The sequence below is a fragment of the Panthera leo genome, chromosome B1 (genome assembly GCF_018350215.1).
Source record: "Panthera leo isolate Ple1 chromosome B1, P.leo_Ple1_pat1.1, whole genome shotgun sequence".
Classification (NCBI taxonomy): domain Eukaryota; kingdom Metazoa; phylum Chordata; class Mammalia; order Carnivora; family Felidae; genus Panthera; species Panthera leo.
The window spans coordinates 125553604-125571445 of record NC_056682.1 but is presented as its reverse complement, the minus strand read 5'-3'; the positions used below and the strand labels follow the sequence as shown (position 1 = coordinate 125571445).

General features: G+C 37.6%; 1 protein-coding gene across 1 annotated transcript in view; it reads right to left on the bottom strand.

The window, feature by feature from the left end:
• UNC5C (unc-5 netrin receptor C) overlaps positions 1–17842 on the bottom strand; it is a 154794-nt gene that overhangs the window by 82428 nt on the left and 54524 nt on the right. Inside the window, exon 4 of the mRNA XM_042936698.1 lies at positions 17093–17196. Within this exon, the coding sequence (XP_042792632.1) occupies positions 17093–17196 (104 nt within the window). The remainder of the gene's footprint in view (positions 1–17092; positions 17197–17842) is intronic.

The window sequence follows — 17842 nt, the reverse complement described above, 5'->3', positions numbered from 1 at the left end:
ATACAGGTTCACTTTCAAAGCTAACACTGGGACTGGATGTAGTTTGATTTCAGGGGCATCAGGAAAGCATCCCTGCTCTCAAAAGATGCAGCCCAAAGTTTTGGCAGTGTCTTGAAATGTCTTTAGGAAAGCTAGTTTGTAATCCCACCATTAGAAGGTTCTCTTTACATGCAAATGACCTGAGAAATAACACCTTGATCTAAACCATATAAAGTATTACAAAACTTGGCATATAAACCAAAGGAAAACTCTTTTCAGTTAGGATAAAGAAGAGTTTGAAGGCACGTGGATTTCAAAATGGAATTCAAGTAACCAGCAATATGCAAAATTTTCTATGGGGGTACACAAACAAAAACATGTTTAAGGGGATCTGTGTTTGTATCTTTTTTAAAAAAAAGTTTATTTGAGAGAGAGGGTGGGGGAGAGGGAGAGGGGGGAGAGGGGCAGAGAAAAGGGAGAGAGAGAGAGAATCCCAAGTAGGCTCTGCACTGTCAGTGCAGAGCCCAATGTGGGGCTGGAACTCATGGACTATGAGATCATCACCTGAGCAGAAACCAAGAGTTGGACATTTAACCAACTCAGCCACCCAAGCGGACCTGTATTTGTATCTTTAACTTTCATATACACTCCGTCCTGATACTCATTGTGCTAAAAACTTGTCTCCTGCTTTTCAAACCGAAGCCATCTCTTGCATCCCAATCTTACCTGATACATTGTTGGGGGTGTCAAAGCCTCCAGGGTGGCACAAGTTAGGTGCAAACTAGTTGGGAAGATTAGTGTGGTATTTGAGAGAGTAAGGGACTAAAATCACAGGGTAACAAATCCGTTTGCAAATGAGGTAATCGCAATTCTTGGCATTCATCAAAATTGAGGGAAGGAGGACCTAATATGCCAGCTAATGGGTCACTGAACCTAATAGCTGATAATAGAACACTATCTGATTTAGTGTCTTTACTAGTTTAAAAGACTTTTACAAATTAAGATTCAAGTTTAATAAACAAAAGGAACATCTGGTACAAAATGAAAGATACTTTAAAATATTTTTAACGTGCACATTTTTACCCAACTGCATTCCATCAAATTCCATCCTAATGACACATTCTATGTGCACGCATCCATATGCCGTGACTCACCTGTGTTAAACCTAACTGAACACGCTGGGGTTTATTATTTTTTTTAGGCAACATGGTCTGTGGCAAGGATGTTGAACAAAGTGAGATAGTTCTGTAAAGAGCAATCTTCATATTGTGAGATCTTGTTCAACATTCAACCAAGAAAAGAGAAACAAAAATAAGGTCATCTTACTTTAGGGAAAAATGTTAGCAAACAGGAAAATATGCAAGTTTCCCAGAAGGCATCTGTATCACTTGCAAGACTATTCCCAACTCTGCCTTGCTGAATCCTGTGTTCAGAAGTGGCACTCACTGGTCACTTTTTCCACCTCTTTGACTTTTTGAGGCCCTAGGTCATCAACATATTACTCAATATTTTTGTGATCTTCCTTAATTTAAGCAGATGTCTTCCTTCCTTCCTTCCTTCCTTCCTTCCTTCCTTCCTTCCTTCCTTTTTTAATAGGCCGAATAGGCCCAAAGATAGGAACTCCTCTCAAAGCTCTTCCTTTTTTCTATCAGGTCACCCACAAACATGCACATGTCTTCAGTCCATCCTGAAAACAAACCAACAATGAAATTACTCTAGGACATACCTGCTTTTCCCAGCTATTCTTCCACATTCTCTTTCCCTTTGTGGCTAAACTGTCTTCAGCTCTTCATCTGCCCACCGACCCTTCACTTTAGTGCTGTCTGGATTCACGCTTAGCACCCCAACTGCATTTTCAGAGGCAACCAGCAGCCCCCCTATCTTCCCAGTCCGACAGCACTCTTTCCCTCTGCTACTTTCATGCCATGTAATTATCTGTTCTTTCTCAAACCTCTTTCCCGGGTCCCTTTATTTCATCCACTATGTTTCACATAGTCCTCCGCAGGGTTCTCTCTTTCATTTTCCTCCTTTTAATTTTATGGTAGTGGTCCTCAACTTTGTGCATCAGAATCACCCGGGGAGGTTTTAAGATCTGCTTGCGTCTGGGCCCCACCTGCAGAGATTCTGACTGAATTGGGCTTATGAGGGGCCCAGGCATTGGTGTTTCTCCGAGCTCCTCAGGTGATGTTAATGTACAGCCAGGTTTGCAAACAACTGGCCTATATATACACTGGTGATCTCATTCATTCTCATGGCTGTTCACTCAAAAATCAATCCCTTCAATCCCAGTTTTTGGTAAGCTCCATTCATATTTTCAATGGCTTTCTTGATAACTCCATCTGAATGCTCAACCAATATGAAAAACAAAACATGTGCTGAATTGATCTCAGTATCACCTCACATCATCTATAAGCTTGGTCCTTCTGGTTTTCTTTTCAAATATGGAGCCATTATCCTCTCAATCCTAAACTCGAAGCTTACAGTAATCCTCATAGCTTTCTTCAAAACCATTCTATGAAGTTATGGACGTTACCTAAAATGGTTTTCAAACCTGGCCCCTCTTCTATGTCCCTAAGTTTAAGTACTGTGATGTTATTTTAATTCCAACAATTCTTACTAAAAAGTTAATCTTAAAAATAATAGCTTCAATTAAAATGTTCTCCACCGTGTCATTGTTTCCAGGTTAAAATCCAAACTTGATATGAAATCTTTTACAAGCTGGCCTCAATTACTGCTCTAGCTTCACCTTCATCACTTAGTACCACTCTCTAGGCATACTGAACTTCCTAAAGGTTCCTTAGCATGTGAGCGTCATTAACGTGGCCACTCACTGTATTTTCTGTCACTCTACCCAGAATGCTTTTCTCCTCCTTTTCTGCTGAGAGAACTTTACTCATTCTTCAATATTCACCTCAGAAGACACTTTCATTCTGAAGCCCTTTTTGTCTGTCTTCCTTTAGTGTGCACCTGTAGCAATCTTTTCAAACCATCTATCATACTGTACTGTAATAATCTGTGTAAAGTTTGTGCCTGGGAGTTCTTGAGAGCACGATTACTCATGTGTATATGATATCTCCAATACTGATCAATACTGATACATTTTGAACATCTCTGAATATATATGTTTACTTTTGTGTTCAGAGTATCTATTATAGTACCCTAGCAGAGATGCTCAAAATATATTTATTGTTTATCCAGTGAATATTTGTTGAGTATCTACTATGTGACCTCACTATTTCTGATACCTGGGATGCATCAATAAACCAAAAAGACAAAGTCTACCCTCCAAGTGATTCCCAACAAAGAATACAATATATGAACAAATAAATACACTGGATAGTTTCAGTGGTCCTTAGGGCTGGGGAAAAAAAAAAAAAAAAAAAGAAAAGAAAAGAGTGCTATACAGTGCTTTAGATTAAGAGTCAGAAAACATTTTCTGTGAAGGGACATGTACTAAGTATTTTAGGCTCTGTGGGCCAAGGTCTCTAAACTGTTGGCATAGACAATATGTAAATGAGCATGTAAATAAAACCTTTATTTACAAAAACAGATGGTGGGCTGTATTTGGCCTGCAGGCTATAGTTTGCTGACTCTTTCATTTTAGATGATAGGGAAGGCTTCTCGGTAGAGCCAACTCAGCATTAGAACATGAATTTCTAGAAACAGCCAGTCATCCTGAGCCAGAGTGTTCCAGGTATACAGAAGAGCAATTATAAAAGTCATTGTTTGTGAAGCAGAAATAAAGCCTTCATGACTGAAGTGTGGTGAAAAAAAGAAAGAATGAATACATGAACAGAGGCAAGAATGTGTGCCCATATAGAAAGTAAAATTACTACTGTCAGTGGCAAATTTTTGTAAGGAAGAAGTCCCTTAATTGAGTTATGTAGCCACATTCAGAGAGATGTAACAAAGACATGACTGCACAGGAAAATAAAAGTCAGTAGGATCTACTGAAAATTAGCTATTCATTGAGTATCCATCAAATAGCAACAATGCACTGAGGATTATTGCAGGTGCTAGAAATTAGACAAAATGTGGAATAATTATGACTATTAAAGTTTAAGATGATCACAGTGTTGGATTCTATTGATTCTTAGCAATGCATATACATATTTGATTTCTAGAAGCATAAATATGACTTTGAAGTACTGAGAAGTACTGCTTGTAACAGAACTGAGAGCAGTGCTTTGATAAAACAAACAAACAAACAAACAAAAAAAAAGTGACCTGAGAACATATATATAGAGAGAAGATACCAATTAATTCTATTTTAGGAAAACATTTTGGAAGAAAATTTTGGAAAAAAATTCTGTCACCAAATGAAATATGTTTAAAAATCATTGAGATATTCTAACAAAATGGACCAGAAGTTTGTTCAATTTCTCTTTTGCATTCTAAAATTTTCATTTTTTTGTGAAGTGTGTGTAGATAATAATAACAAATAGCACAAATCAACATGCTTATTCTACCTTTGGAAAATTGATGAGAATGATGTAACACTTTTTAAATAAATGACTTTTCCCCAAAAGACATCTTTGGATATTTTGGATATTTTGGACATCTTTTGGATATTTGGATATTTTGAGATTAGCTCATGAAAATCAATAGAATAGGCCTACACATAATTTGTGTAATTTTAACGAACTAAATTTCCAAAACATAGCCAATAAAACTTGTTTTTGTTACAGGAAAAGATACGGACTTGGGAATTGCCAGACTTGGTTCTGTAGCCAGGCCCTCCCACTTGCCAAGCTTGCAGCCTTGTGAGGCTGGAAGCTCCCAGAAGCACGATCCTCACATGTACAGAGGTAAGGACCTTCCTCCCAGGGCTGTGGGAGGATTTAATGAGATATGGAAGGGAAAGCACCTGGAATTGGGAGGTAGTCATAAATTTAATTTAATTGCTTCTTCACTGAGTTTACCCCAAACAGAACTATATCTCTATAAATGTTTTTTAAATGTTGATGATTCAGTGTTCAATTCTCTATTAAGAAGGACATATCTTTAGGGGCATCCGGGTGGCTCAATCGGTTAAGTGTCCAACTTTGGCTCAGGTCATGATCTTGCAGTTTGTGGGTTTAAGCCACACATCGGGCTCTGTGCTGACAGCTCAGAGCCTGGAGTCTGCTTTGGATTCTGTGTCTCCTTCTCTGTCTGCCCCTCCTCTGCTCAGGCTCTGTCTCTCTCTCTGTCTCTCAAAAATAAATAAACATTATTTTTTTTTTAAAAGGAGGACATATCTTCATATTCATAATACTAATCAGAAAAAAAAAAAAAAACTAAGAGAAATCTTTCAATCTTCCACTGCATAGGGCTATTGGTATTGGTTTATGAGTCTTCATTACTAAAACTCTCCCACTGAGGAAAATTTCCCCTTATTTACAGCCTCAATCCTGCCTAGTGTATGTACCAGAAGAGAGGCCATATTTCTAGCCCTCCTATATGAGAACTGGTTCCCAGCTCTTCTAGAGAGGATAAAATGTTTAGAAATCCCTCCAACAGTTAGATCTTTCAGTTCTATTGATGCCTTCGGTCTGGCAGAGAGTTCTCAAAACCCTGACATGATTTTATTAATGAATATGAGTGATTCCCAATTTGATTATAAGTTTCAGGACTGGAGCATATTGACCCCATATTGTGTGTTCCCAGAAAAGATGTATAAAACTGTCATCCCTTCCTGTGTGTGGTGTGATTTAAGAATCAACTTTTTTTTATGGCTCCTAGATGCACGGTTTTATAGCTTTACTGTTACTGATGTTTTATAAAATTCAGAACTATTGGCTATATAAGTGCTGTGAGGGGGTAAAAAAAAAAAAGGTTTTGCAGCAAAACATGGGGATCATTTTTCAATGGCTCAGGCTTCTACAACCTTTTTTGAACAGCCATTTAAGCATTCAACAACCTCATGTTTCAAATCTCCCCCCTAAAAACTTTATTCTTCAGTTTAAATTTAAGTTTTGATTTATCATCAGCAAAGACAGAGAAAAGTGGATTAACATTCCCAACAGATTATCCATTGATAACTCATAATTAAATATAGGATAAATTATAATCTCTAGTTTAATCTGGACTTCCCATACTCATTTCCCCACCTTTATTCACTCCCCTTATTTATCTTTCTAAATAAGCAGCATAAAAGCTAAGCTACCCAAGACAGGTCCCCAAACTTCTAATGTTAAGAGTATACAAAGTAGGGGAGTCACTTACATAAAATAATTATTTTCCAAACATTATTTATCTTTGGTAATTTTTTTTTATGGTTTACTACTAAAACTGTGTAAAATGGAACCACATTCTTATTTTATTATTAAAAAATAAAACACAAATATTTGGGCAAAATGATGTAATAAAAACAAATCAACAGCCGTGTCCTCCTCACTGTTGCCTTGTCCCTTCCACACCCCTGGGCAAAGAGAATGTATCCCAGGATGATGCACACATCAGGGGCTTTTTAGGAAGGCCTGGCACTAACTAGTATTAGCAATCGCAACGATTTCCAAACAGATTAAATGTTTTCTTTTAGTGGTTCCTGTGTTTTGTTTAAGCAAATCAGTGCCACAGTAAGAAAAAAAAATTACAATCTAAATTCCATTCTTAGTTTCCAACCATTTTTAAAAGAACAATCGTGACAACATATTTGAAACCACAGTAGTAGAGACCTTATCACAACTATGTTGATGTTTTACCTTTAGATAATAAAAGTACACAGTTCGATATTATTAAACATTAGGAACGTGAGCCATATTCGCTAGAGTGTACACACCTTACATTCTGAACTAAACAAAAGGCTTTATGTAAAAGCATACCTAGAATATGCTTTGACTACCTTCAGGAAGACTAATGGATTGGTTTCATATGTCTCTTCTTCATACTGCCAGAATCAACACAAGGGTAGAGGCATTGCTTGCAATAGAAATAATTTGGCTACAACTCCATCTCTGTAAAACCATGCCAAGTATGGAGCCCAAACGCCAGTAGAACAACAATAGAAGCAAAGGAAATTTTTCCATTCATCAGAAAGCTGCAAAGTTAAGGTACATGGAGACAAATAAGCAGAAATTATAACAAATCATAAATCTGATGATTTACATATCTTTACAACAGCTTCAACATAATCCTATAGGCTGAGTTTTGTGATTTCTTTCAGTGTGAGCTTTTATATCAATAAAGCTAAATCCTTTCTGAGAGTTTTAAGTACTTCTACTTAAGAACTTGTTTCTTTTTGTACTTCAGGGTAAACGACATACCTGAATGTTACCAAATAGGGTAATGAAATCAAAGGAAAAAAAAAAGGAAGGATCACTTAAATTGTTTACACAGTTCTTTTTGGAGATAGCAATTTTCTGATCAAAATTAAACTAACAATGAGAGGTGCTCAGCTTTTCCCCCAGAAGCTACTGGCACCCTTTGCCCTTTAGATACATGAACTTGTTAACAGTGTGATTGGCTAAAGAATTGTCTAATCATATATGTCAATAATAAAGAACAAAGCACCTTGCAGTTTTCTCTCCTATTCTACTCCCCTGTGAAAGACAGATGTGTTGTGTCTAATTATTCACTGATTGGTATCGGGAGAAACATTAACATAATTGGCACATTTGTTCTAATTAACAGAGAGAAACTGCCACATGCCACCCAACATGAAAAGTGACTCCAGCAACTATTAGCTAGAAAAACCCTCATCTATCAGAAAGGTTACTCCGTTGAACTCAAACTGGGGCCCCTCGAGTCAGAACACGGAGACTGGAAATGACACAACAGAGTTGTGAAGAGTGTGTACACCTGAGAGGATGGCGATTCAGCCTGGAGTCACTAGATGCAGGTACATTAATCAAACAAATGGGAAAAGCAATTATGGGGTGATTATCAAATGCACACTGAGCCAAGCCAAGCTTCTAGAAAGAGCATTAGCTAGAAGCTGAGAGTCTGCCAAGTTTCACTGACTGGTTTAGAAGTGACAAGTTTGATGGTTTTCCTGTATTTGTTTGTTTTAACCTTGCTCTTTAGACCAGTGGTTCTCCAACTTTGTTGGGTTGCAGAATCACATGGGGAGCTATTAAAAATCTTGATAGCCAGACTGTACCATGTACCAATTCCCAGGTGACCCCAAAGTGCACCCTCGTTTGAGAACCAGTACTGCAGACTGGTTCTAACGTTCTTGTTAAAAATGCAGATTCGGAGTAAGTAGCCTGCGGTGGGGCCTGAAATTCTGCTTTTCTATGAAGTTCCAAGGTCATATCAACAAAGATAATCTATGCATCACACTTTGAGTAGTAGTAAGACCTAGAAAATTCTAAAGGATGACTATAGGTAATACCCTGCTGGATACTTTTACCACCTAGAGTTTGGCTCCAATTGCTCCAGAGTTTGCAATCCCAGAATTATTTTCTTCTGATTTCTTACCCTGGCAACACCTTCTCACCATCTCTTGTAGGTACTTCTTATGACTAAAAACATCTTCATTATACATATACATATACAGATACAGATACATATACATATGCCTCATTATATATCTTCATTATGTTCTTTACCCATAAAAGTTGTGCATAAAAAGTGCCTTAAAATACAAGAAGCAAGAAGCCATTAAAAAAAAAAGTGTGTAAAAGGATGAGAGCTTTCTCCCTCCATCCTACATCTCCCCCACAGCTATTGTGGAGACATTGTTCTAGATGTTCTCTCTGGTCAAGAATAGAAGGCTACTTTGTTTAGGCATTCATTGGCTTGTCAGATTTGCAATAAAATAAGATACTTATTCACTTCTGGGTTGACTACTGTCCAAAATACTCTGTACCTTTCAATAGGTTTGTGAAAGTATGTGTGTTTTTATGCTTTAAAGTGTTGGTCTTTCAAGCATGTTGAAATTATCCTTAGACAATTGTTAAAAAAAAAGCCAAAGAATAAAAAAAACAAGTGGAAAATGTAGTGACATTTTGCTCAGTTTTAACTTCTGCAAAGGGAAAGAATTTGCTAAGAAAGGAATTTGTTTTCCTATTGAGGAAACACTCCCTTAATTGCACATATGTCTGGCTTATTGCTTTTGAGAGCTGAATGTACACAGACCATACTGCGGAGGCAAACTTGTCTTGAAGTCTGAAAACTTCCATTCCTAAAGCCTAAGTTCAACTATGAGAAGATAAAAGCACACCGACCTAATGAACTATTAAATTAACTAACAGCGACAACCACTCAAAATGCCCAGAGTAGAATGACTATATCTAATAATATCTTCCAAGGGAGCAAAATGGCACTGAAATGTCCTTAAAATGCTATTTTTTTTCAGGGCAAAGCAACTATACATTGACTGGTCTATAGATAGTTCCTAACGAGTCTTTACTACAAACTTGCCTTTCAGGATAAGGAATTCTCAGCATTTCTTATTTACCACATAAGAGTGGGACTCTTACTAAGTCTGGCCACCTTTAGAAGTACCGGGGCGCGCCTGGGTGGCTCAGTTGGTTAAGTGTCTAACTTCAGCTCAGGTCATGATCTCATGGTTTGTGGGTTCCAGCCCTGTGTCGGGCTCTGTGCTGACAGCTCAGAGCCTGGAGCCTGCTTTGGATTCTGTGTCTCCCTCCTTCTCTGTCCCTCCCCCCACTTGTGCTCTGTCTCTCTCTCTCTCTCAAAAATAAATAAAAAACACTTTAAAAATTAAAAAAAAAAGTATGGGATTTCTACACTTTCTGGTCACTAGGTTGCCATTTCTCACCCCCAGTGAATTTACCCCCAGTAAATAGTGCCTACGGAGATAATCACTGAAAGAAGTTTCCAAGCAAGAGAACTTACTGAAGAAACAGATACACTTTTCTTAAGAAATAAGGGTAACAGAAATAAAAGATCATTGTGCCTTGTGATTAAAGATACATTCTAGGTCATTGTCTGTTGCCAGTAAGAGAGAGACTGTGTTTGAAAACAGCTGCACTTTAGCATGGAAGATTTTACTTTCTCCTGAAAACATTTTCTAGATCTTATTCATTTTGTAAGAGAAATTTAAAAATCATGTTCAGAAATTTTTATTCCCCCCCAAAAGAATTTTATATTCTGGCAGAAATTAAAATATGTCCTTTATTTCACCATCTCTCTCCATCTCTTTTACTCCCACCTTAAGACAAGCAACCATTTTCTCTTGCTTTAGGTTCAGGCAAGATCCCCTAAATGGGTCCCTGTTTCCATTCTTACACTACTGAAGTCTGTTTTCCATGCAGCAGCAGGAATGATCTTGGAAAGACATATATATATATATATATATATATATATATATATATATATATATATGTCTTTGAAAGACATAGTTATATGCAGAGCTGACCATAAGCCCAGATAACCACGTAAACCAAGTTAAAAATAATAACATTAAACGATGCCAACATCCATTAAAAAAAAACAAACCAGTGAGAATATATATATATATATATATATATATATATATATATATATATACCACAACATGACAATTCCTTACTTAAAATCTCCAGGGGTTTTTCATGCATTCAGAGATCAGTCTAAACTACTCACCATGTCTGTAATTCCACAAAGTCATCCTCCTATAAGTCCACAAAACCCTCCTCAAGGCTTCACTGTGTCTCTGAAACATTGGCCTCTTTTCTTTTTTTAATTTAGTGTTGTTAATGTTTATTTATTTTTGAGAGAGAGAGAGACAGAGTGTGAGCAGGGGGAGGAGCAGAGAGAGAGGGAGACACAGAATCCCAAGTAGTCTCCAAGCTCTGAGGTGTCAGCACAGAGCCCGATGCAGGGCTTGAACTCAGGAACCATGAGATCATGACCCAAACTGAAGTGGGACCCTTAACCAATTGTGCCACCCAGGCGCCCCTATCCCTACACTGGCCTCTTTTTAAATCTAAAGCCACATCAACTCTTTCTCAGGGTATTTTGCTCCCCCTGCATGGAACTTCCTGACCCAAACATTTTTAAAACTGGTTCTTTCCTGTCATTCAGACCTCAGCTCATAGAGTGCCTCCACAGAGATTCTCCTTGGACTCTGAAGTGACTTCCAATCCCCAATAACCATCAACCTCTGAAATATGACCTTGTCTTACTTCTTTTAACTTGCAACTATCTGGCAATTCCTTGGTCATTTATTTCTCTTCTTGTGTAGTCATTTTTTGTTTTGTTTTAACCCGTTAGGGACTTTGGCTGACTTGTATCTCCTGCAACTAGAAGGGTACCCAGCACAGAGGGAAGAAACAATAAATATTTCTTGAATGAATGAATGATTAAAAAACAAAAGCTGCATGCTGTGCTAGAGCTCAAAGGAACCACTATGTATGAGCACGGAGTGAAGCCACAATCTATTATAAGTCCAAAAAAGGTTTATAATTTCTTACTGGCTTTTTTTTAATGGATGTTGGCATCGTTTAATGTTATTATTTTTAACTTGGTTTACGTGGTTATCTGGGCTTATGGTCAGCTCTGCATATAACTATTAAAGGCAGATATTGGAAGAAAAACTTAAGGGGTAACCATAATAAAGAGGTGATGCTGGCAACTGTAGATTGAACCAATACAAAGCTTGCAAGCTGCCTAGTAGTCAGGAAGCCTAATACTTGCGCAAAACTTTTTGCAAGGCTGATAATCAGCTCGCAAAAAAAAAAAAAAAAAAAAAAAAAAAAATCAGCAGCTTGTTGCTACACACGTGCTAGGGGAAAACTCCAACAGATATCACTGAGCGCTGAAAGCAGTCTCTCTCTCCAAATTTGTATTCAAGCCCTTCTTTTCTCTCTTTCGCCTACAAAGGACAGAAAGCACGGCTTGGAAGACAATGCACCTGCATGGAAATGCAGCCACATGAAGTCCCCATTATGAGGGAATGGCAGTGAAACATGCATGCCTCTCATGAAACAAAATGTTCAGCAGCCATATTAATAATCAATTAGATGGCATAGCACCTGATGCTGCACATTTGGCATAGCCTCCAGCTGCCAGCAGCTTTTTGCCCTGGCAGTATTAGCTTTAAAAAAAAAAATCTGTTCCCTGTTTATCAATACTAAACTCAGCAAAATAAGCTATTCTTTTGCATTTCGACCCATATTTTCCCACTTGCTAATTAGAGATGCAAATGTTGATAAATAAGAGGACGGCTTCTAAGCACAACTGGGTCAATAAGTTGAACATTGCACCCTGTGCCTCCAATTAAACTCCTATGAGAAATGGCTCAATTATAATTAGAGAAGCAATTATCCCCTTGTTAAAGGTGATACAAATCACAGGTTTTAGTGAAAAATTCAGTTTTGCTCCTTCCGCCATGCCAGCAAATCTTGTATGCATTGATGTTTTGATCCCAGTACTCTCCAAAAGAGATAATCTGATGAAATAAAGTATCTCTGAGTATATTTCTGGCTCACCATGTGACACAACATTTTGTAGGCATAAACTAAGATGAGAAAGAGGGATTCACTTTACAGAGTGCTGCTATGATACACTGGGACACCCAGCACCCATTCATCAGTGTATTAATTTTCTGGCTTGTTTAGGGAAATGGGGAGGCTTGTCTATTGAAAGGGAGGCAACATACTTTCCCAGAAATGTAACAAAAACATTGTACTTTTGGTGTGGTCCTGGCACGGACCACTAAAATACCATGGGCAATACCATTTTAGAGTGTTTCTGGTGGTTGTTTTCCTTTCTCCCATGTGGTCTACTCTTAATTTTAATATGATTATTATTAACCTGCCCTATTAACTCCTTGAACTAAAGTAGCTTCCAATTGCCCCCCCTTTTTGTCCTTCTGGTCCTAGTGGGTTGGAACTTCACTCTCAGGCTTCAGACTAATGAAACCCCTCACCCCACACTGAGTTCTCTCAATAGGGTTGCAACTTCAGGGGTGACAAACGTCCTTTTTGTGGAAAGTTCCATCTCCGTTTCCTGAAATGTAGCCATATCCAACAGGGACTCTTTCCTTCATTTAATGAAATATAGTTAGAGAATCTACTAAATAGGTTCAGTCTGTGGGTATTAGAGATAAAACATGAGCAAAACCCGTTTGCTCCTTATTTCTTCACAGTTTAGTCAGGCAGGCAGAGGAGTAAACAGATACATTTCAATGCAAGTAGTAGTTGGAGCTATAAAACATCATTGTATATAGGAGCCAATCACATTGGTTCATCCATACCAGGTGTTATGGTATGGCTGAAACAACTCTGTATGTGCTGTTAAAGAACTGAGCGCTCCCCTTCTCCTTCCCAGCACTGGATGGCTCCCTGGACCACCCTATGATTCAGCAGCTGAAGGGTTTACGCCTGATACAGCACAAGGCCTTCAGACTCTGCCTCAGGGCTAAGGAAGTCATACAGTTGTTAAATATCTTAAATAAAATAGATATAAAGAAAGGATATGGCAAGGAGACCAGAGGAGGGAGAGCCAAGGTTAGAGCTCTGGAACCCATATGCTGTATCCTGGGGTGCCCACAACATAATTTTTCTTACCCAAAGCGTCACCATTTGGAGAGATGTGGTATAAGAAATCTGGATTGGCCTCTTCCTCCTCTGAAACTTTGTCACCCTCCTTCCTTTATCCCTGAAAAGGAGAACTACCAAAAGTAGCCTCAGCCCAAATGTCTTCTTTGAAATAAAATATGCAGGCTGATCCAATGTCTTGGGATCATGAGGGCCAAATGGACACCAGTACCTTCAAAAATTAGAGCAAGGACAGCAGCCATGTCATGACTTGCTGTAGGTATTTACATTAACAAGTCATTTGTGAAGTAGATATTTACAATAAATAAGGGCTTTTCCTTGTTTGAAGCTTACAATGTGATCTTCATTTGTAGTATTTATGGACTCTAACCAAAGCCCTGGCTGGAGAACACAAGAGGGCATATTGGTGATTTTTCACAGGACAGAAGCTTCACAGCCCCACAGCACCCAGCATAGGTACAATGTGCTTAGTGGCTATTCTGAATTCCAGAGCTTGAATTTTGTCTTCTGTAAATCAGTAAGTAATCAGATAATAATAATACTAAAAATGGCTGATGTTTCTTGAGCTTTCTACATGGTCCAAGTGATTTATGTGTATCATCTCATCTGAACTCCAAAACTATCTTCTGGATAGATACTATTATTGTTATCTCCATTTTATAATTCAGAAAACATATATACAGAGAATTGAAACACCTTGCCCAAAGTCAAAAAGTTAAAAATGGTTTACACCGAGAGTTCTATGAGGAAATTAGTTTAACATTCTATAATAGAGACCAGAGCCAAAATAGGGGATGATATTAAATGCTATTTATGACCTCAGAAATGCCTATGTTATCTGCATCAAAAGTGATACCACTGTAATTTAAGATTGGTAGAGTTCTCAGGGTGCCTGGGTGGCTCAGTCAGTTAAGCGTCCAACTTTGGCTCAGGTCATGATCTCAGGTTCGTGGGTTTGAACCCTGCGTCGGGCTCTGTGCTGAGAGCTCAGAGCCTGGAGCCTGCTTTGGATTCTGTCTCTGTCTCTCTCTCTCTGTCCCCTCCCCTGCTCATGCTCTGTCTCTCTCTCTCAAATATAAATAAAAACATTAAATTTTTTTTTAACTGGTAGAGTTCTTTAGAAATTTATTGACTTGTATGGGAAGGAAGAAAGTTGTTTCCTCATATTCTACAAAGAATGTACCTGACTACTTGCTCATTGGAGCTAGACACATATAAAACAAACATCAACTGAATTGATCAAACCATGTATCCATTGAGCATTTACCATCTGAGTTTTTCAGAATCACTTGCCTTGGACACAAAAGCAGCACAAATCCTTGCCAGTATACCTTCATGATTGATTTTACTTATGGTAAAATGCAAGAGTTTGATCTTTAAGATCAGCATTTCACTCTAAGCTATATTTATGCTTTTAGATTCTTCAAAAAATTTAAATATTAAATAATGAATGCATTTATGATACAACCAAAATAATTTAATAACACTTTAATTCACCAGGTTACATTTCATTCCTTTCTTTTTTTCATTTATCTGCTCCTCTTAAGCAAATGACTATTGTAATGTGTCCCATTAGGGTATTTATTAGCTTTCTGATCTTGGTGATTCTAAGGGTGTTGGAAAATATCTACCTAGGAGTTTATTAGCCTGCTCTTGAGCAAGACCGTTTGATGTCTGTTCTGACTTCAGAAAAAAAAAAAGGAAAAAATGCATTAAATATAGTTCTTTGAATGTCAAATGGGTATATGATTTTTGAGCTTGCCAAGTGTTAATTGGTCTCTTCCCCACTGATGATACAAATAAAATTCACAGCCAATTAGTTTTCAGTCATGAATCTTTACTCCTTGACAAAGTGAACCACTTTGTTGGAGAGACCAAAAAAAATGAAAAAATTACTAGGATCTCCTCACTGAAAGTCTTTGCAGGGATCAGCAATCTGTAGGAAATGCTGGGTAAAAATGAGGCTGTGGACACGCATGTTACTCAGGACATGTTTTGGTCTTTAAGGTAGTTTGGTGGAGGCCTGCATTTAGAATTTTAAAAATACAATTAAGGAGACAGATGAACGATTGTAATAAGTGAAATAAAATACTGAATAGAGAAGAGTTGCCTCCTTTCATCACAGTAAATCATATTATATATCAGTGTTGGAAGATAAGGTTTTGATGAGCTCAGATAAAACAGATATAATCATGTAAAGTCTCTGATGCAGTGTTAGAAAGTACCACGGAATGCCAGTAACAGGGCAAAAAATAGTTCCCTTCTTGCAAAATAAAACAAAAAGTTTCCTTAAGAACACTACTTTGAGTCTTTGCATTGACACATGGAGAGATATAAATGGCTGTGAGAGAAAAAATGGAGCTGTTTTCTAAGAGCTTTGCCTAAATTTCTTAATTTACTACTTATAATAATTTGCCAAGAGCAATCAGATGTTTAATCTTGTGGTGGTGAGATCAGCTAACTGAGCTGGCTCCCACCTTTTCTTCAACCTTCACAAGACTGAAAAACTAAGAGAAAGCTAATAGTAAGTACACTATTAACTATGAAACGTTTTTTGAACTATATTGTGTCAATATATTATTTTGCAATTTCATACATAAAGGAGAATTCAAGACTTATTTTTACAAAAAAACTAAAAACAAAAAACAAATCAGCTGGCTCATATTCGGGCCCCAATTGCAACAACTAAAAAATGCCTCTTTCCACACATGCAATAAAACAGTGAGAATTCCAAAGGACTCAAAGTAGTTTGGAGGTTAACAAGGACCAACAGGTTAGCACCTATGTATGTCACCTGTCAAACTGAATGTGTTTCTGGGCCCACAGAATACCCAATTAGCTAGGGCAATAGTGTTTGATGCCCATTAGGATGTCTCCTAATAATCATAAAAGGTAACATTTTTGAGAGCTTAGAGTTATTCGTTAACAAATGAAAATACAGTATTAGACAATTTTCCTCAACAAGTATACTCTATGATGGTGAGTGTCTCAAGGAGGGCATGGCACTCCCTTGGGGCCATGTAGGCCTATCCCCCGTAGACAGGCATTTTCAAAGGACACCATATGATTTGGTGCTAATGAAAAACATGGTATATATCTGATTTGTAATACTTTATTAATAGTCAATAGGCTTTGTTTTAGCCAAAAAAAAAAAAAGAAGAAGAGCTTGATGGAAGAAAGCTCATGGTGGGAAACTAATTGACACTTGTTATTTCTCAGACATGTTTTTATTCATGGTACGTAGATATGGCCTTTGGATTACATCACAGAACAGGAAATATACATGTGGGGTGCAGGCTCACAGACACACACACACTCTTCTTACACTTTTTGCATATTATCAAGAACAATAATAAAACCGATGGTACTTTATTAAGTCTTATCACCTCTCCATATGATAAGTGCCAGATAAAATAAAGCAATGTTTCTGGTTTCTTGAAAGAGAATGACAAAATTAAACCGAGCTGCCTGTGGCTTTGTCCAGTGGGGCATTCTAATTGACTCCCGAGTCATTAATCAGTTCCCAATCAATCTATTTTGCCAGCAGCAGGCAGTTAGGACTCCATTACCAGACATTCATCATGCCATACCCTAATTCACTGCACCATTAGCCATGGATTAGGCCTCTGTTAGAATAACTAAATGCCACTTGCTAAATGCAAAGAATTTTTGTTACTCACCTCAGCCACTGGGATCCCTTCAGGTGGTCGACACTGGAGCAAGACTTCCTGTTCCAGGGATACCTCCTTTCCCAGGGGTTCCTGCTCAAATGTCTTCCGTAGATCTGGAAAGCACAGGTAGTAAAATACATGACAAAACTAATAATAATTAACATTTATCCATTTATGGAAAATGCTATAAAAATGTTCCAGTTTAGCATTTTATGTGTCTTTGTATTTTTTTAACCACACCACATGTTGTTAGTACTACACCATAGTTGGGGTTATTATATTCTGTGTGGTGGAAAACATGAAATTCAGAGGCTATTAACTGCTTCTACTTTAATCTTTAATGGAATGCTTTGGAGAACCTAATTTTCAAAATAAGTGAAACTGATTAATTGAATTTCCCTAGTATTGCTTGGTAACCAAATATGGTGATCACATTTTTTATCAAAAGAATCCCATTGTCATGATTCTCACACACACGCAGTCTGTTATGTACATACATATTTTTCTCTTCATAATAGATACTATTAAAGTTGTAATAACTCTGAGATCTTTTCATCAATAACTCAAAAGGAAGTTTTTTGTTTCAGAGGGGAAAACAGAATGCTGGAATCCTGAAAGAATGAACATAGCTTCTTGACATGTCTCAAACACAAGGCAAAGAAAAGAGTAACTATGGGGATGAGTCTACAATATGTAATTATGTAGCCATATGTAATTGTACATATGTAATATGTAATTATGTAGCCATCCTTCAATTAG